The following is a 21,729-nucleotide window of genomic DNA, read 5'->3' as shown; positions in this document are numbered from 1 at the left end:
CCAACAACTATTATAGAGAGTCAACTGAGTCATCAGCCATCTCAAATAATAAAACAGTAGCTCAAAAGTTGCAAAAGATCTATTGCAAAAAACAGTAATTCTGGTAACACAAAATACGGTACTTCTCTCGTGCGATTTCCACTTCACCTGCGGTGGATTATTTTGTAATATTCCGCAGTCTAGTTTCGATGTGAAAGATTCGATCTTGTCGCTACGGCATTGTAAATAACTTCCTGGTGGATATTGCTAAGTTTGCTTCTGTTATGAAAAATTGTTTGAAATCGAAACTTTGTTGCAACTCTTATTCTTGATAATCCTGAGTGTTTATGAATGTTTCAAATCGGACAGTGAACTGTATGCTTCTTGGAATCATTTTACAGTACTCCAATGGAAGTTGTGTCACCATGTGTTATCAAGATATGTAGAATTCAGAAACGACCGATGACATCCACCTTCCTGCTCTTTTGCCTGTCACTAAATCAGTACCCACGTTCCGTTTTCAGATTCAGGACATCTGCAATCTTTCTATAGAAACCTAGTACAAAACATTAGATTCCACAGGTTAACAGAACATTTTCTATGTCTTCTATGAAAAACTTGGTAGGTGGTCTGTTCTTGAAGTGCAACGAACTTCCCAATGATTTTCAAAACATTCACATCAGAATCTTGGTGAATGATGCACAATGTGCGATCTTTCTTGGTTTTCGTATCAATGAGTCTAAAACTATTACTGACTTTTCATTATCTACGTCTTGTCACTCCACCTTCTAATGTTCATCTGTCGGCATGCTACCGTGGAGACCTATTGCCACAACCTTAAATATTATAGACACAATTATTGACAATAATTAGTGATAAAGTGTAATTTTGAAAATTAGCAACGGGAGAAAGTCACAGGGTGGCAACTGGCGTTGTCGTGGAGCAGGATCAGGATCAGACGTCTTCTGTTCTGCCTGTTGCTGACGCAATTTTTGGTACATTACGTCGATTTGATCACGATAGGACTCTGCTGTAATGGTTTGGCCTGGTTGCAGAAAGATATAGTGAATCGCAACAGCTGCTGACCACCATACAGTAACCACGGTATGCCTGGATGGCTCATCGGTGTCCAACCACTGTCTTGAACGTCTCCTGTAGAGGATCCAATTTTCATCACACGTGAGATCCCATCCGAAAATGGATTGTTTTGGTAGCGCAAAAGCAAAATAGAACAGTGCTCATAACATGACAATTTCTGTCGATCGTTTTAATCGTAGGGCACTCACTTTTCGACCATTTTGGCTTTGACAATACGGTTTTTAAACCATCAAAAACCACATGGAAGCTGAAGCCTAGTTTTCCGTTATCCCACGCACCGTTTGTGATGGGTCTGTCTCCACCAGGGTCCTCAAATCCTCGTCCTGGATTACTGTAGATCGACCACTTCGGGACTCATCTTCAAGGCTGAAATTTCCGCAACGAAATTTTGCAAACCATTATCGAATAGTGTGTTCGGAGCGCTATGGTTCAATTTGAATTCGTAGAGCAAAATTAGTCGAAAATCGCTCAGCTGAAAAGAGACAAATATCATAGTTTTGGAAAAATGAACAGCTACAAAATTCTCTATCAAATAGTATACAGGGTGTTTCAAATTCAATCCTCACCTTTGGGATCTCGGAAACTATGAAAGATACGAAGATGATTAATTTGAGGCAAAGATGTGCATTTACCTGACAATATGCCGCTTTTTTGAGATATCTCCAAGCACTTGTATGACAAATATTCATTTCGGAGGAAATTTGACGTGTAGAACTCCCCGGGTTCATGTTTATCTGCAAATTATTAATTTTTACTGAAAATGACACAATTTCTAACTTACCTCATACAAACCTCATTTATCAAATTTTCTTTAGTTTCCTGGTCCATTCTGCATCCGTATTTTTTCCTCGGCTTTTCAAATGTACCAAACTCGGAGAGATTTTGATCCAATAACTTGAACATAGTTCGATGTCGTTGTCGTCTTTCGGCAAGTTTAAATATATTTCCGATGTCTTAACACCGTTTCTATCGTATATGTAATAAATTTGTATCATATCTCTTTTTTCTTCCTTCGTGAAAGCCATTTTTCGCCAAAAATTCAATGACTTGTGCAATAACAATATGTTATTGAGTGTAATAAATTGAAAGTCAAATTTATAATCATCGAAGTCAAAGCCTATTATGATAAGAATTAATTTTTTTCAATATCTCCAACTAAAAAAAATATGATAACTTATGATTCATCATTGAAAAGGTAAAATCTGGTTCTATTCAAAACAGAAAAAATCCAATGTACCGTCCATAAGAAAAAATAAAGTTGATGATGGTGGCCGGATGACGAAACGTCTGATAGGAAACATGAAAACATCATTATATAGCAGGGAAAAAGTGGCAATGTGAAAGTATATCCGGATAACTCCGGATATACTCGAAATTTCAGAACATTCTCAACGGCATATTGTTAGTTTGGTAAATGCACAACTTTGCCCCAATTTAAGCATCTTCGTATCTCTCGTAGTTTCCGAGATCCCAATGGTGAGGATCGAATTTGAAACACCCTGTATACTACGACACAGTAGAATAAATATTTATTCAGATATGGAGCTAAAAGAACACATGGCATTGAAACAGACATAACTCTTGAAACAACCTACATTCTTCGTCAGTAGCACATTTTAGTCTATATTTTTCAGTTAACGTAGCAAAGATAGTTAGCATTTTGTCCGGAGTATTGACATTTGCGGTTGCAGTATCAGTTCGAGCACCGACATCCGGTATCTAGATCTAAAAATGCATCTCGACCGCAATTCTGGCGCTATCATTCGGGAAAGCGGTTCCCCGCCAAGTTCGTGTCAGGAACGATATCGAAGCCATCAAGTGTGCCAAGCCAACATATCGCAGCCAGCCGTGACGAGCTGGGAGGCTGCAGCCATACGCTGCGACGCTGTTACGTGTGACCGTATAAATGTATAGTAATGACGACGGGCGTCGGCACGACTTGACTTCCATCTGGTGTTTACAGGGTGATTCGACGACGCGGAATCGAATGGTAATTTGTAGGAAGTTCCAAGAGGAGATAGATATGTCGAAGGCACAGATGGTAACAATAGCTCTCTTTGGAAATAGTCATGATTTGCGTGTGGGTTCAATCAAGTGTGAATCCTGCCATGATTTTCAGCCTTCTTTCCACACCTATGTGGAGAGTACATTGAAAATATGATTTTATTCACATTTCAGAGTGTATCAATTTCAGATTACTACAGACGAACAATTCAACATATATATCTTGAGAGGTAGGGTTGGATTCTCTGGCTTAAAATTTCTGTGAAGAAAACAATTTTTCCACATGAAAACAAATAACAGTATCTTTTGACAGTGTTTCGCGTAATTTGCTAACTAAGTTAGCATCATCAGGAGATGATAAAGTCTTTATCGCTAGCGAAAAGTGCATCTAGACAATGTGGTTCTGGTGTGAGGAAAGTGTTTTCTCTAGAATTGGGGTACGAGTATTGTTGAGCAGTGTTCAGATGTTCCGGTATAGGCTAGACTTTTTTCCAATTCAAAATATACTTTATTGTCTGAAGAATGAATTCTTATTGACAAAGCCTTGTGCAAAATATAAATAACATACCTATAAATGAAATCACAAAAGTATCACAAAAGTAAAATCACTGAAAGTAAGTGATAACATGAACTGAAAAGGGACATGTGGATAACAATAACCTAATGCAAACGTTCAGGATATAAGAACATGGTCAATAAAATGAAATAAACAATTTAAACTAAATTGAATCAAATCAATAAAATACATGTGGTAGAACACACACCCCAAAAGCAAATACCATAACGAAGATGGGATTCAAAAAGGGAATGATGAACCATTCTAGCTACTGCAGATCCGAGCTCAAATGCAGTTACTCGTATTACATAACATCCAGAGGAGAGCTTCGATTTCAAACTCTCTACATGTTTGTTGAATTTTAAATTATTGTCAATGAACAAACGAAGTAATTTAGAAATTGGTACGTTGTCAGTTTGAATATTATTTAGATGTACGGCTGGAATCTGGCAACGATAGGACACTACTTTTGTTTTTGATAAATTCAAGATCAAGAGATTTAAGTCAAACCAGTCTTTCACTTTCGTGATGTCATTCTCAATAACTTCATACAACGTACGGTTGTCAGGAGCATGCCATAGAATTGTGGTATCATCAGCAAATTAAGTAAATTTTCCTTGGATGTTAATAGACGATAGGTCATTAATGTAAATTAAGAATGAAAGTGGGCCCAGTACCGAACCTTGTGGGACGCCGCAAGTAATTTTACCTTCATTTGAGTATGAAGTGGTTTTGACCATCTGGGTGTGATCTGCTTAGTATGACTCAAACCACTTGAGACTTATTCCAGTTAAACCGTATCTATTGAGTTTCCGTAAAAAAATTCATGATTCACGCAATCAAATGCTTTGGCTATATCACAAGAAACCGCAGCCACTGTTTCTTCGTCATTTTTGTTGGAATAACATTCTGAAGAAATGAAAGTATGGCATTGGAAGTGTTTTTTTGCTTTTGGAAACCAAACTGGCAATCACTTATTATTTTATTTTCATTCAGAAAGCAAAGGAGTCTTGTTTTAACTAATTTTTCTTAAATTAGACGAAGATTTGATGGTCCATTGATGACTTCTCCCTTTGGCAGTGCTAACACAATCGACTTCTCCAAAAAACTGGAAAGATTCCTTCTCTGAATGAATTATTCATTAGACCAACTAATATATCGAGTATTCTTATAGGAATATTTTCTAGAATTTTTACAAGATTTCATCTGAATCTGTGGAGTTTTTATTTTTAATGGAAAATAATGTTTCATGCAGTACGATAATATTTGTGTCATAAAGGTGTTCGTAACTTCAATCTTCACTTAGTCTAAGGCTAAGGGGTCACTGTCTACTTTTACATTTTTCGTCAATATGGTTTCATATTATTCTCTGCCATTGTTTGTCTAGGTCCTTTTGTGTATAATTGTCACATTCTTCTGGACCAAATTTTGATCGTCTGAATAGAATTCTTGTCACCTGTCATACAGTACATCACATTCGCTCAAGCTTTTCCTTTTTTTGTCTTGTTTGCAAGAGAGCTGCCGTTTAACGGGTCTACTTTGTCCAGTTGTCCCCTAAATACACGGTGTCCAGTGAGTATACCTGTCCTGCTGATTCCTGCTCTGCTGAAGCTGCTCTTCGGTTTGATCTCTTCACAAGGGTTGCTTATTACGGATTTATTTTCTGACTAGCGGACCCGGCGAACTTCGTTCTGCCTAACACTCAATGAATGAGCAGACTTAGGATTTCAAAATTGATACAAAATTATTGAATATAATAAAATAAATGGTATTGGTATACATAATAAAATAAATGGAAATTGGTAGGATACATTTTCTATAGGTATCATCTATTTCGTCTGGTCGAGTTTTTGCGGCAGGCTTCTATTTTGCCATTCTACAGAATACATCAAACATTGAATTTCCTCAAAGACGCGTTGTTTAACAATGTAGTTCATCAGGGACCGTATTTTTTGCCTGAATACAAGTGCGGTGATGTCGTGTCGATCACTTGATGTTTGTCCGAGAAGCAACATTTGACTAATTTCATTCCAATTTGGATTACACGTAAAAGTAATGAAGAGATCTGGCCTACCCTAATGACGAACATATTGCGCATATTCATGCATATGATGTGGACTACCTATGTATGTCCCCGGCAGCATAGTGTTAGCTGCATTTCCTTCAGTGCTAGGATAGATTAGGTTAGGTTCAAAGTGAGTCCCTCAACCGCAACCCGCAAGGGTTTATTGTGGCCCACACCTATCCACACTCGGCCGATTAGTTTGTATTGTGAGTGGTCTTTCAGGTCAGATGGTAAGAGTACGGCTCCGCCAAACTCTAAAAACCTGATTCGGTCCCCAGCGGGGCTAGCAAAAAGTATGTGCTTGTAGCATTCGAAAATGCTACTATTTTAACATTTTAAAGATTACTTTAGGTTCAACAAAAAAAATTCATGAGAAAAGTTATAGGTATCTTTATGAAGCCGAAAAGGTATGGAAAGCGAAATTAGTTTTCAACTTTTCAAGAATGGATAGCGCTCAGAAATGTTCAAACACAGTCCAGAGTAACGATAAAATTTTTGAATGCAATATTGATTGCCTATTTACCGTGATTTTCAATAAATCTTCCTTTTATAAATAATGAATCAAAATCATTAGTTTAATTTTTATTCACGAAAAATATTCCAGTTATAAATACAGTCAGAATTTTGTTTTTTATTTATGATAACGATTCAAAGATAATGGTGTCAATCAGTGATTGACAGAAATCGAATCAATTAAACAAAATCAGCTGTTAATACCTCAGTATATTTTGATTTGAAATGGCTTCTCTTGTCTATAGATATCAATTCCTCTTTTCCTTTTCCTGGTCATCGCTGGTGATTACGCCTCTGGTCATATTCTTTTTTGAGTCGGATCTTCTCATATTCAAATTTCAAAAGTCCATATGCCAACTCTATCTCCCAGAGATGGCATCCTGATATTCGTCCCGTCGCTATCTGGGCAAATGCGAATAGTACGTAGATGACCACTAGGTCAGAGTTTAAGGCGAGTTCATGAAGAGTGGATGCGAATGTGTTTTGGAAAAAACACGAGCCTTCAATAAATGGCGTTCTGAACCGATAAGTTCCATTTGTCCACTCCTCCATAAGATATTCCTCTTGAAGTTGAATCATATAGAATGATTAAAACGCCTCTAGGTAGTTTTTTGTGTACTACCTGCTCCCTTTTTTTGTAAGTATTTTAGTTGCTAGTTTTCTATTGCAAATACTTATTTCCGTTCTCTCTTATTTTAAGATTTCGTAAGTGAAGTTGAAGTTGTAAGGAATAAAAAGTCTCTTGTTAATTTTTTTTGAAGTTTTAAACCTCCTCCAGTGGGGTAAGTAGCAAGGATTTTCTTTTTTCCTATTAATCATTCCCCGTAGGTTGTAGGGACGGTTAAACACTAGTACAGGATATCCGTCGTTTGGAACTATTAATACTCAATCATTTGCAATTTGTTCCTGCTGAGGATCCCTTGAACTATTGTGGTTCAGAAAAGGAAGGCGGAAATTAAACCCAACCCAGATTTTATGTTCATCAGAGTCGCTTGTCCAGGAGTAACAGACCAGATATATTATTTTAAAATAAATTTAATTTTCTTAATTTTATCATTTACCTTAAATTAATGAAATTATCAATTTATATGATTTGTGGGCAAACACACAGTACTGGGTGATCGCAAGGTGAAGATCTGTGCAAAAATTAAAAAATGATATTGATCCCTTAGGATAAAATATTACTGGTATCTGTATTCCTAAGCAATACTTTAATTATAGCCGATTAATTGGACTCCGACTAGTAATTGTTTGCTCCCTTTTATATTTTCAGGTTGCTCAATCGAATGCAATTTTTTTTCAATTCATAATGTAGTTTGTCACCCTGGCAGGTCGAACTTTGAACTCTGATTATTGCATTTAGCCAGGTGGCGCCCATTACATAATTTTGTACTCTTCTCAGTCAGATGTACACTCAAATGCCTTCGACTTTAGTTTTTGCTCACCAAGACAAACAGCTGCCGGAGCTGCACTTTATTTTCAACTGAGAGGAATAAACGTTGCATGCTCTGCTGTTTCATAATTTTCCAAACAGAGTCGACACACACTATTCGGTATCATGTTTTGAAGGGTGAAAAAACGCTTTGGAGTGAGCCAATCCTGGAAGATTCTGCCAGAAATCCATAAATCTTCTTGCCATCCAAGTGTTCAATCTTTGTTTGGCAAAGCCTAAAGCGATGCCAATGACAGGTTCTGGTCCGATGAAGCTGCTTGCAGCACCAATCTTTGCAAAGGAGTCAGCAGCCTCATTGCCTTCCCGGCTAGTAAGGCCAGAGACCATTTGTTAAGTCTTCCTATCGAGGAGAGTCGTTTTTGGCAATTTTCTACCAATTTAAACGTTGCTCGGTAAGAACCAAGAGCTTCCAACATATGTCATTGCATCTTGCGCATATTCATCTATATGTTGTGGACTACCTATGTACGTCGCCGACAGCTTAAGGTGCGTATTCATCAAAAAAGCGAGCACGAGCGAACAAGAGTGAACGAGCATTCTTCATCAATAATCGTCTAGTGAGTACGTCTAGTGTTCGCGTTCAGAAGAGATCGAGAAGAAGGCGGTACTACGAACTTGAAGATATTCGCTCTGGTGTGGACGAGACATCAATATGTCGAGCAAACACGAGCAAACATACACAAATGCTCGCTCGTGCTCGCTTTTTAGGTGAATACGCACCTTTAGTCAATCGACCAATATTAGCTGCATTTCCATCAATGCTATTGCAATGCGTAAATGGATATACCTACTCCTCCTAATGTAGTTTGGCTTGGTTCAACCGAATGAAAGTTAAGCGCTCCGTTTCGATTTTGACGTATATGTAGACGCAATATTGCTGAAACAATCGACGAAATCGCAGCAAATAGTTGTCATCTTTTTGTCGAATCATCAAAGATATGCGTAATAATTCATCGAGCTAACTGACATTGACACCTGATATTTAAACAGTTGAATTATTATTTTGTGAGTGAAACTCACATGCGTATTTTTTATTTTTGATTTGTTGGAAACCACAGCCAAACAGACGAACTTACGTCATGTTGAAATAAAAGCTTTGATATTTATACTCACCATTCAATGGATTTTTCATTTTGATATTGATATAATATCCATCTTCCCCTTGCCAAAACATTCGTGATGTTTTGATTTCTGCAAAATGAATTTCAGCATTCATTGAATTCATTTTTTTGAAAATGTTGGCATTAGTTTGTGGGGATAATATTTTAAGGACTAATGAATGATGAGAGAAATACCAAGTTGTCAAAAAAAAAATTATGAGTGGGATTAGCAACAACAATAATTCGAAAATTTTCAAATATGGTTTTTATCCGACTTGTTCATCTGTCTAATAAGTGTTTCAACCCCTGGTAGGTACTGGGTTAGGTATTATTGCTCTAATATTCAAATTGACTTCAACTTTTACAGTTTCAACTGATTTTGACAATGTTCTACCCTATTCCAAATACTGGCTTTTTGCTAGCTAGAGCACTGTACATTTTTGATACGGTGCATTTTCAGAGTATCTTTTAATTATCCAGTTCCAGTAAACGATATAGTGCAACCTACCTTCCAACAGCTCCCTTCAATAATATAGTTAGGGAGCTAACTAGTTCCGTTATTCAATAATCATTTCAGATCTGATAAGTCACAATAACGGCATAATATATATATATATATATATATATATATATATATATATATATATACATACATAAATTAAATGACAGAAGACTTTATAGGACTTTTTTTGTTCACCTCATAAAAGTTTATGGAAAATTAGAAAACAATTTTTTAAATCTTCAATATTACAGGAACAACATTTTAAGATATCAAAATTTTTCATATGATAAATATTTACCACTCAAGAAACATTACTAAAAATATTCCGAATTTTTTTTCATGAATACAATAGTTCGAGAATTATTTAAGAATTTGTGAATTCCGACTATTACATTTACAAAAATTTGGTTGGAGTGGAAAATAATTGTAACTTAAAATTGCAAATATCGAAAAATTAAAGAACATTTTTCGTATTTTCTGAAGGGGTGAACTAAATTCATACTTCATTAATACTTTTTCGATATTTACTATAGTTTAGGAGTTCTGTGATGGTGACATCGAGAGGGTGAAAAAATTACTTCATCACAGTTTTTCTGTAATTACCTCGGGGATTATTTCAGAAACAATAATTCTATTAGACTTGGAAAATTTTCGGCGATGAGAGACAGGTTGCATCAGAAAATTGCATCTATCGGAAAACGTAGGGGCCCTTTTCTGTTTGCATCGGAAAGACGAATGAAAAAGCCGATAACAATTTAAATTTTTTTTACACATCAAATAGTCCAATTTTAGTTTAAACAAAATTTCTCATGAAATCAATTGAATCTACTACGGTCTACGTTAGGTCGTAGTATTCATACACTTGGTCTCCAATGATAGTTTTGAAGAAGTTTTAGAAAACAAAAATGAGAACATTTTCAATTGGTCTACGTTTGGTGATAGAATTTACACATGAAAAATCAACTCCCACGCTCTTTATCTTAAAAACGAGCACTTTTCCCAAACACCAGAACTACGATACTCTTTTCAACATGCGTTTCACCAACCAAGTTGGCATCTTCATATAAATGAGAACTAATTCCTAACTCTAGAAATGATTTCACCAACCAAGTTGGCGTCTTCAGGTAGATGAGAACTAATTTCTAACTCAGAAAATTGTCTCTTTTTATATCCAACAGAGAACATTTTAACTTTCACTAGATTTCGGCTAGAAATTTGCGGGAAATTTTGTCGTTGAAATCCTAAAAATTATTTAGAATGAGACCTTAGTCAGTGCTCATAGTTCCTAATCCGCACTTTGCTATTACCAGACTTGCAAGAGTATCCTAAAGTCTATTATTATTTACCGATCTCAACAATCACAGTTTTCATTCATTCTACGGCCGTTCAACAATGTTTGTTGAGCGATTCTAGATTTTTGTGGTCTCCGAAATCGAATGTGTGCAGCGTGTTCTTTGAAACGGGTTTTAATGGCTCGCTTAGTCTGACCGTGTTTTGCCACAGTCCTCTTACCTTCCACGTAGTTTTGGTGTTATACTACGACTATTAGGAGTGATATATTGGGGATACTCATAGCGAACCCGATTTTATTCAGATAAACTGTCAAGCGATTGAAATGAGACTTACTTGAATATTTTTCTAGATATGTAGTTTTTATTATAGGTACATCAGATTTTTTGAAAATCAGGTGAAGACTCTGCTGAAATAGGAATTTAACAAAATTTGAAGAGTCTTCATTACTTTACTTCGAAAAAACATCTTTAACACATGCGGGATTGTAATCGCCTTTCATAGCAAGTCCACCAAAAAAGAATACGTTCGAACGTATCCCTCGAAAATATATTAAGGTCTCGAAAAACCGCCCAGCACGAGCCACCCCGTCATTACACGTCCGCCACCTACGGTGATGGCCCCCCGGAGGGCCGTCCGCCCCCGCCCACCCACCGGCAACACGAGCCGGATCCGCCGCAGCCATGAGCAGGGAACAGGTTGGCCGGTAAATGAGCAATAATAAAGCCGGCGGGTGGCGTCGCGACGCTGCTCTGCGGTGTGGACGAAGCGGCGCGTGTCTGACGCGTCTCGTGTCTAACAAGCGACCCCTCTCCTCCGAACCCCGACGACCGCAGACGGGCGGATCTCAAACTGTGGGGACGGAGCATTCGTAACTCGTTTCTTGATTATGTTCACAACTATACGTACTACAGTACTTCATACTTTCAGTTATTATTATTACTTTTTTCATGAAAGAGAACTTCGAAACCATATTCCCCATGAATTGTTTACTAGTTGCAAACTCATGTATATATTCAAAATAAGTACATTCGAAGCATTTGTTTTTCGGCCACAACTTATCCTAATCTAGTACTCGGCCTATCCTTACAATATTGAGTGACCCCATTCAGCGAAACAGTTGATAAACTAGCAAAACTGATTCAACTAGTTACGAACTAAATCAATGGAAAGAAAAAAATGTTAAAAAATAACATAAATCATTTAAGAATCATTTTGAAAGTCGACCCTCTCTTTTTGGTCTTTGACTTTCACAGGTACCTTCTCCGTTTGCTCTTTCTTCTTTGAGTATTTCCTTCTTTCCATCTTCTATTATTTTCCCTGAAATTTCAATCATCACTGATATTTCTTCACTGCTACCAGGTCAACATTTTTCTCTCTAATATCGGGCAACTCCATCCCTTGAGCTCTTGAGTATCTTTTTCCTTCTGATTTTTTTTCTACTCACATTCCTATTCTCACATCAAGGCTTATTTTCTAGTTCTCCCAAACTCCTTCTCTTTACAAATGCGTTCCTCGTATTCCCGTTTCAAACGCTGTCATTCAGGGCTTCCTACATAGCAGCTACTGTCTTCTAGAGGCAATAGTCCTTTCTTTGTTTCCTCAGCATCCTTATTTTCCTCATCATTTTCACCTTCTTTTTTTTATTTTCATGTCCCCGTTCTGGTTTTTCATCTCTTCATTGTCATCTTCTTCAGGTTTTTCTATTTTCACTATAGCCTCTTCTGTTTCTCCAGACTGTTCTTCAACTGATGTATCTTTTTCAGTTTTTTGTTCTATCAGTTCTTGTTCCATCGAAGTGAGTTTCTATTGCTTCTCTCTTTCAGTCAAACCGGCTCTATATGGTTCACTAATGATTGGTTAATCATTATCAACAATGTCCATTTGTTTGAATTCAGTACAGGTTACCTCCCCTAAATCAAATGCAAAGCAATGTCGATGTTAATTGAATGGAAATGATAACCTTTCTATTATATCTTCACCAGTGCCCTTTTCAGCGTTCAACTTTGATCATGTAGTCGTTTTCAGCATTCAAATACTAAAAGAGTAGATGTCTACTATTCGTCAGCATATTTCACTTCAAATGTCATGTAGAGCTAGTCAGAAATTTTATAAAAATGAGAAGACATGAATGTTGAATTTCTATGGAAGTTTTGAGATGTAAAGTGTAAGGAGAAGAGGGCCCAAAAAATAACCCTGGTGGACCCCAAAGAGAGTCTAGTAACAACTATCGATTGTCCCGCTTTTAAACTGAACAAACTTTATTCTGGCAAAACGAAATTTAAATTCGTCGTTTCCCCGCCGTTTGACGACCGCTGCCTTTCAGTTCGATGGTGTGATGTGGCGGTGTCGGCACGCGACTAAAGCAGCACCACCGCCCCCGCGCTTATCCCGGCTACCGCACGCGCCTACCCCTTCCGATTGCACAGCTCACGAAATCGTGTTCCATTACGAGTCCGGCGTCGCTTTGATACAGTCGACAGTCGTCAGCTTTACTACGCGTTCGGACATCGCGTGGGCCATGACTGCGAAAAACAACAAAAAACCGTCGGAACCGCGCCGTGCCAATAAACCTCTGATGGAGAAACGCCGAAGAGCCCGAATAAACCAGAGCCTGGCCGCCCTCAAGACGCTGATCCTCGACACGGCAAAGGCCGACAACACGAAGCACTCCAAGCTGGAGAAGGCTGATATTCTAGAGCTCACCGTGCGGCACTTTCAACGACACCGAAGTCTGGACGTCCAGGGGGTCAGTCAGTACAAAGCCGGATACTCGGACTGCGTGAGGGAGGTCCAGAGGTACTTGGAAACGCCGGACGCTCAGACTATGACCGTGTTAGAAGCCGGTGTGCGCCAGAGGCTTCTCAGGCACCTGGACAACTGCGTTGCGGAGGTAGACGTCGATCTCAGGCAAGCGAGTGCTGCCCTTCCTCCTTCCCCGATAGAGGACAGGCTGCAACCTCCAGAAGCGCCTAAGCTGGTGAAGGAAGTCAATAACAACCAGGCTAATCGATTGCCGGAGGCGCCTTGTGAAGAATCGGAAGTTGTAAAACAGAAAAGTTTCGATGGGAATTATGTGCTGCTTCTCCCCGAACATTACGTTCAGCTGGCAAGCGCCTTAGGTGTCAATTTAAGGCCACAAAACGAAACCGACTCGAATCCAAGCACTTCGAATTGTGACAGGCTCAAAGAAGACGTTAAGCGAATAGAAACCCCATTGGATTTCAGCGGCAAGAATAACGATCTCGCCGATATGTGGAGGCCGTGGTAATTGAGAATGGGATCTAGGTTTGGTCGACCTGGCGACTGGTTAGTACAAAACTAAAAATCTAGACCTGTGTGACGACTTTCTGTGTTATTTTTTAGTCAGACTGTAGTTAAGTCGAATTCTTCCTGGTTTTTTAGTTGTGATATTTGTGCAATAGCTGATGGTATTTGTGGTATTCTCTAGCCATAAACTGCTGTGTAGGAAGAATTTATGTGATTATTTATTATAGTTTGAAATGTTGCCAGAATACTTTCCATTGTTTTCTTTGAAACACTTGTAAATATGTAAATTTTAAGAAGGAAGTAAATGTACATACGAAATGTTGGTAATTTATGAGTTTATGTTTTTTGTTACGACATAGTATGGATAAATTAAAGTGTTGAAACTATTAGATATACTTTCTATTCTCAAATTAATAACCGAATTTTCTTGAATAACCAGATTTCATATTGAAAATATTCTAATTAATGAAAACTTGGAATGCTATCTTCAAGATAAAATCCACATAAAATATCAAATTATTTCAAAACTGTTTTGAATGCTCTTCAGGACAATATAATTCAAGTTTACTAACTGTATTGAAGCTAATTTTCTGATTTTGATTATTCATAAGCTTGATAGATTATTTTGATATATAAAATGAGCAGTTTTAACTTGTAAATATGAATAAAATTTCACCTATTATGACCATTTGAAATAAGATAAAGAATTTTATAATTCAAAAAGAAATGGGAATAAAAAAGAAATGTTACAGGTTACAAAATTCGAAGTGAACTTTTTTTCTGAAAATCATATTTTTTATAAATTTACAGTGTTGAGAAATATATTCGATCAAATTCAATACCACGAACGAAAAAATGACCCTGATACATGAATATCAGGTTTTCAAACATTTTTTACAATTCACGTTTTTCAGATGGTTTTGTAATTATTTGAGTCTGAATATATTGATTGATAAATTATGAGATTTGTATTGGCATTGAGGAAAATTGGTTTTCTCATCAGGAAATTATTAAGCTGTATGTATACTTGTGATGTACTGTTTGGAACCTTTGGTGTAGTAATATTACTGGAGTTTTTTCCCAACACCAAATCGTTATTTTTACACCTCGATCACCAAGTGATCATCTTCAAGAGGAAGATAAAACTGTTTTATCTTCCTCTTGAAGATGATCACTTGGTGATCGAAACACGTGTCGAGGTGTAAAAATAACGATTTCACCTATTATGACCATTTGAAATAAGATAAAGAATTTTATAATTCAAAAAGAAATGGGAATAAAAAAGGAATGTTACAGGTTACAAAATTCGAAGTGAACTTTTTTTCTGAAAATCATATTTTTTATAAATTTACAGTGTTGAGAAATATATTCGATCAAATTCAATACCAAAAAAAAACTCCAGTAATATTCAAGCTGTATGTATAATTCGCGAAAAGTACGAAAATAAAAATGATTTTACACTTTACGAGCAGATGTAATGAAATGAAAAAATATTTTTCCTGATGATACTACTTTGAAAAAATAATTCCTATCTGAACTCTGAATCTTTCAGTGAAATATATCTTTTGGAAATATTAAAAACAGTAGCATAGTAACGAAGACACATTCACGAAGTCTGATTAATACTAGACCAGTTTGAAGTATTCTCACTCTTTTGGATAACCAGTGAAGACCAACGGTGGACATACATTTAATCTCACCACAAATACGGTTTTTAGCTATCGTATTATTGATGTTTTCAGAGTCAGAATATCAAGAGAAAGATACGAAAACAGTATAAAACACAATTTTTTCGATTTTCCACGATAGTGTAATAACCGAAACTAGTCAACAAATATAAAACTATCGTGGAAAATAGACAAAAGTGTGTTTTTATACACTATAAAAACTATAACACTATAAAAAGTGAGTTTTTATAATTTTTATACATTATAAAACTATAAAAACACACCTGTCTATTTTCTACGATAGTTTTATATTTGTCGACTGAAACTTTTTGAAAATAGCGTAATAACCGAAACTAGTCAACAAAATATCGTGGAAAATAGACAAAATTGTGTTCTTATAGTTTTTATAGTGTTTTTTTCAGTATTGCAGAGAAACTATGAATAGAATACTGAAAACGTTTTGAAAACATATTATTAGGTTGTTTCAAAAGTTTTGTCTATTTCAATGTAATATGTTTTTGTAGCTACATATTTCAATGAATATTTATTCTACTGTGTCGTGATATATACTGAACGATAGAAAACTTTTTACTCTATGGTCCAAAGTGAGTGGGTCTATTCGATCCTCCATCGCAACCCGCAAGGGTTTATTGTGGCTGTACTCTATACATTAATGCTGTTCATTTTGTCCAAATTTAATTTTTTTTGACTCATTTCAGCTTATTACTATATGATGTCGTTGAGCGGTTTTGACTAATTTTTCTCTACGAATTCAAATTGAACCAAAGCACTGCCGAAACAGCCCGAAAAAGCAATCTGCCATTTGGCAATGATAGTGATATGGAACGAACTGTTCGATATTGGTTTGCAAAATTTCGTTCCGGATATTTTAGCCTCGAAGATAAGCCCCGAAATGATCGACCTACAGTAACCCAGGACGAGGATTTGAAGACCTTGGTGGAAACTCACCCATCACAAACGGTGCGTCCGATGACGGAAAACTGGGCTTCAGCTTCCTTGCTGTTTTTGATGGTCTAAAACGTATTGGAAAGGTCAAAAAGCTCTAAAAGTGGATGCCCCACGATTTCAACGATCGACAGAAATTGACACCTTTCGAGGTCTGCCCTCTTTGCTTCTGCGCAACTAAAACGATATTTCATTAAATTGAATCTATTTGGCCTAATTCCATCAAATGTGAAAGCTGACCCACGAAAACGCATTACAGTAATACTATTGATCTTCATTACCCAGCGTTTATTATTGTTATCAACCGACACTCAATAACTTTATTTCGTGATTTGATTTCGAGTTAAAACAAAGTTCAATAGGTTAGAGTTAGGGTAATCTAGGAGGCCATTCCATGACACCCCCACTACCACCTCTTAGTTCAAGAAATGGTCAACGCGAGCAACATTGTGTGGAGGTGCCCCTGATGAAACATCTATTCGTTATCTGCATGGCTGTCGTCTTTTTCAACTATTTCAGTTATCCTGGAGTTCATTTCATCATTCAAATGTAAATAATTATAACCACTCTGATGTGTAGGTACGTGGTCTTCGAAAAAAATGGGGGTTTATATTTTTGAAAGACATATTTTGTGGAGAAGTCAATGTTAGTTAACTGTTTTCTGGGGGTTCAAAACCTTCCACAATCTGATAATAATCAATTGCCAATTTGTAGGCAAAATTTATGAATATGACAAGTTACTGACCTATTGAAATTTTCAGTGGTTTATATTACACAGTAACTTTTCGGGGTGAACTTTCCAGTATCGCCCTCATTACACTTTAACAGGTTCTCTATTGGTTTAGCTTTGTTTATTTTTCAAATAGTGGAAGGTTATACACCTAAAAAACAGTAAGAAAATAAAATGAGGATTAATGTCGCTTCGGTGAAGACAATTATGTCCAAAATCGAAATTTCAAGTTCAAAGTTGTTATGGAATTGGCCGCGGTGGTAGTGCGCCCGACTCACGATCGGAAGGCCGTGGGTTCGATTTCTGCCTACATCAGATATTTTTCTCGAGAGAATTTATCTGGTTGAAGCTGGGATGATTCTGCAACAGTGTTAGGAATCACACGCTAAAAGGTAAGACCTCGTTAGTCCTTAGCTCGCATAAGTTTCTCAACTTCTGAGAGTTGCCCTTCGTATGGGGACGACAGCTGATTAACGGAAAAACAGATTAAAAAAAAAAGAAGAAAATTAAAGAAGAGATTTTCAAGAAACAAATACTACAAATATGTGGCTTTTCTGAACCACAGCAAAACAGGAACTGTTCGATTTCCACAAAACAATAACTTGAGTTGTCAAAATAAGAAACATTTTGAAGATTCTGTGTCGCAGGCAACAGTTTTTGTCAACAACGAAATGTCCCTTGACAGGCGGAAAGATCAAACGTTTTCGGTGTTTTGTCTGTGTTTTTGTAAACAACAAAACAAGCAACTATTCAGATAGAACACGTCTTTGATGTGTAATATGTTTGAAAATGTTTTGTCCTGGTACATTATCAGTACATTTGGTGGAATTCGAGTTTGTTTTCGAAACTAAAACAAGTTTTTTGTTTCTGTTTTTGAAAACGAAACTAGTCGCGACAGAGTCCATTTGGTGGAAATCCGCCTTTACAGAGTGAGCATACAAACTACAGAGAGACATTCTGAGATTTTCAACTTTCACTGCATCGCGTCCGGTATCAATGTTTGATGGATTCAATGCCCACAGGAGATGGAAGCGAGAGATGACGGCTCAATTAGCAAATGCGACTGACTGCACATTCCCCGAGTAATTTACGGCTAGATGCCTGGTGCACCACCAACGTGCACTCCAATATCCGTGGAGATTTCGCAACAAATCTCGATGGAAGCGAGGCGCAATGTTGCGAGATAAGATTCTACGAGGGTAGGTGGTAAAATTGATGACGGCATTGTCAGCAATATGATACTCTGTTTTCTGATAGTAAATACTCATAGAAAATGTGATTTCGTTATGTATAGGTGGGCTTATGATACTTTACCGGGTTCGCCCTAATTTTGTATCTCAAACAAAATATTTTATGAGCCTTCGGATCGTTTTATATCCGTAATGTCGTGCGTTTGGGTATTAATGCAAAAATACATGCCAAAACCAATAACTATGTTCCTTTATTTATATAAAATTAATATTGCTATGAAATTTTAATTCAAACATAATAATAAATAGTTATGCCTATTGAAGAAGACATTAGGTATAAGCAAATATGCTTGTGTGTTATCGTCTAGAATCTGTTTTAAATTTGTTTTTCCGTTAACCAGCTGTTGCACCCCTACGACCGACAACCCTCAGAAGTCGAAACTTGCGAGCTGAGGATAACCGAGGTCTTACCTTGTAACGTGTGATTCCTAACAAGGGTTGGACGATAGCAAGTGAAAATCGATCGTTCAGACCACCGACCAACACGACAGTCAATTCGAGTGAGTGAACAAAGCACCCACGTCGAACCGCCTGGTTACCGACCACCCAGATAAATCCGATGAATCTTCGACGAATGTTATGATTGAATTTTCTCAAATGAATGGGTATATTTTCACATGTTTTATAACATTTTCAATGCATTTTAATTTTTGCCCATCATTGGAGATATACTTTGATCTTCTTTCAAGGCTCTTATTTTTTATTGGGGGTCGGTATTTCTATCTTAGATTAAAACGAATGTACCTACTGTTTTTCTGATTGCTAGTTTGTAGTTTTCATCAACAGCCAAACTTTTTCTTCGTGAAGATAGTTTTGGTGATTTTACAGAATCATTTTTTCTCTCATTCTTGAATTTATCTATCGATGATTTTGAAACTCACATTTCCACCAGAGTCCACGGTATACGAAGGATTTTAGTGTATGGGAGCGTCATATGCTTCAATAATAATTATCTTTTATTTTACAGAAAAAGCACATTTGCTCATTCGTTTCACTGGAAAAAACTGAAGTAGCCATTTGAATTCACACGCGCAAGGGTTTTGTAACCAATTCACATTCTTCAGGTAATAAAGTACCTGATTCAAGTAAGCTGTGCAGGTTTGTGGTACATTCAAAAGCGCTTTTCATAGAAAATATTTGAAATTCAAATCTGAATTCAAGGGTAAAAATAACTTTGGGTGACTAATTGAAAAAGTCTATTGGTCATTAATGCTAGTGATCCATATTTTTGTTACTCACCGTATAGGTACATACTACCATAAAAAGTCTTTCGAGATTTGGTATATCAAATTTCACAACTGAGTTCCCAAGATCTTGACTTGACTCTCAAGATATCGCTTTTTTCTGAAGATTTTTTTATTTCGATTTTCTCTATAGGTTTTAGACTTGAAATATTCGAGATTCGAAAAAATTAGGTCGAGAAAAATTTAAATCTGGAGAAACTATTCAAGGTCAAGAAAAAAATTCAATATTATGAAAAAATAAATCCAAAGGAGCGTGGATTCATGACAGTATTTCTGTTTTCCTCGTGAATTGGTTGACAAAAATCTCCCAACTGATTCTGTTGTCTGTTCATATAGACGTTGTCCTTGCAGACAACGCACAAGCCAATAATGTTATGGTTCCAAATTCAACTCATTAATGTTTGAAAGTTGCAGAAAAACCGATTTTTTTAAATCTTAACTTTCATATCTTCATCTGAAAATTGCTTAGTTGGCTTGCATATCCTTATCATCATTCTAATCTTATAGAGAAACGAAAAGATACTCTTATAAAATCAAAATACCGAAAATAAATTTGAAAAATGATGCTGATGATGGAATCATGTGTATTAAGCAATAATACATTCAAATTTTCACTTTTAGTGACATCTTTCACAATCTATCATAAATAACCAGCTGAGTGCCATCTATTTTTAAGTAGCTTAGTTACTCATGATGAAATAAACGCGACCTAGATACAAAGGATTTTTAGACTTAGACAATTGTCTAAAGCATCCTTAGACAACGACAAAGGTATGGGGTACGCGCGTAAACCAGAAATGACTGACTCTCTTAGCGGCACCTACCGTTGGTCGTATACTTCTCGTCCAAATTCAAGTTAATTTTAGATAAGCTTTGATATTTCAGGCTATGTCTCTTGTTTTTATGATTGAATAGGTTCAGAAAACATTAAAATAATATACTTTTCCTCGGATTCTAAGGTTATGTATTTCTTTCAATGTGGAAAAAATAGGACACTCATTTTTCCCCTTTAAGCTGCCTTTGGAATATAAAAAGTCTTAGATTTATAAAAACAATTTATTAGGACTAATTCGAAACATTGTTGGGGCTAGGTTACTTTCCTCTATATAACGAACCTTTGGTGATTATTCCGTCAAGAGAATCCTCCTTGATGACCCCAGCAAGCCCATCATCCACAGCTCTACGCTTAGCTATATCGGTTAAGGCTTTGAATGTGTAAGGCTCCCAACAAGCCAAGTTTGCCAGAGTTTGTCTATTTAGCAGTATATCACTTCTTACAAGACTCTCCCGAAATGTATTATATTTGATGTTATGTTGTTCACAACCTGCTATGATTCTAGTTTCCCACAACTAAAAATGTATTGATGAATCGTAAAAAATAAAGAATAGTTAACTTATCTTACATTAGCCATGTCTTCTTTCCTTAGTTTTCGGGCTTTTGTTGCATATACTAAAGCACGGTGAACATATCTCACTGCTATACTGTAACAATTTCGTTTTCTACCAACATAATGCTGAAAAATATTCGAATTTCAAGAGTGAAATGTGGGATTTAAAAATCTTACAGCAGCTAATTTAAAAATCCTTCGTTTCCGCCAAATTTCATCTGGGCCTCGAGATCTTATGAAATTAACTGCAGTGGTAAATACCATTGTCTATTTTTATACTTTCAGTTGCAGATAAATGTTTTCCTATTTTCTATTCTTGTTTGATTTGAAGTACGTAACTAAACTTTAAAATTACATTCAAAAAGTAGGGTTCACTCATACTAACCTATAACCTATAATTTGTCAACTGTCAAAATTAAGATTTGGTTTGTTCATTTGTGTTTTTGCTTAGAATGTTATAATCGTTATCTGCCCTTCTTTTTTATAGTTCTGGTTTATCGCATCTGCATTGTAAGTATGTCTTCGTGGGAAATTAAGAACTATCCCAAAAAGTGATATGAATTCAAATTTTGAAGCTCTGTCAGTAATGCTTTTCACTAATACTTTTCATGAGCAGTTCCTTTGAAATAGTTGTTCAATAGTAGGAAGTTTGAC

General features: G+C 36.5%; 2 protein-coding genes across 2 annotated transcripts; one reads left to right on the top strand and one right to left on the bottom strand.

Moving 5' to 3' along the window:
• The first annotated feature begins 12,636 nt into the window (after positions 1 to 12,636).
• LOC111517978 (transcription factor HES-2) lies at positions 12,637 to 14,219 on the top strand. The gene has a single exon (XM_023174278.2). It carries the CDS (start codon positions 12,899 to 12,901, stop codon positions 13,829 to 13,831), a length of 933 nt encoding a protein of 310 aa, XP_023030046.2. The 5' UTR covers positions 12,637 to 12,898; the 3' UTR covers positions 13,832 to 14,219.
• A 6,510-nt stretch (positions 14,220 to 20,729) lies between these two features.
• Positions 20,730 to 21,483, bottom strand: mRpL20 (mitochondrial ribosomal protein L20). The gene is made up of 3 exons (XM_023174279.2): positions 21,253 to 21,483; positions 21,091 to 21,201; positions 20,730 to 21,037 (listed from the first exon to the last, which is right to left on the bottom strand). The coding sequence occupies exons 1-3, from the start codon at positions 21,337 to 21,339 to the stop codon at positions 20,780 to 20,782; spliced, it is 456 nt and encodes a 151-aa protein (XP_023030047.2). The 5' UTR covers positions 21,340 to 21,483; the 3' UTR covers positions 20,730 to 20,779.
• Between the last annotated feature and the right edge of the window lie 246 nt (positions 21,484 to 21,729).

The sequence above is a fragment of the Leptinotarsa decemlineata genome, unplaced genomic scaffold, assembly GCF_025532065.1.
Source record: "Leptinotarsa decemlineata unplaced genomic scaffold, Ldec_3_MD MMD2_tig00026354_RagTag_RagTag, whole genome shotgun sequence".
Lineage (NCBI taxonomy): Eukaryota > Metazoa > Arthropoda > Insecta > Coleoptera > Chrysomelidae > Leptinotarsa > Leptinotarsa decemlineata.
The sequence above is the reverse complement of the archived record's forward strand: the minus strand, read 5'-3'. Positions and strand labels throughout refer to the sequence as shown.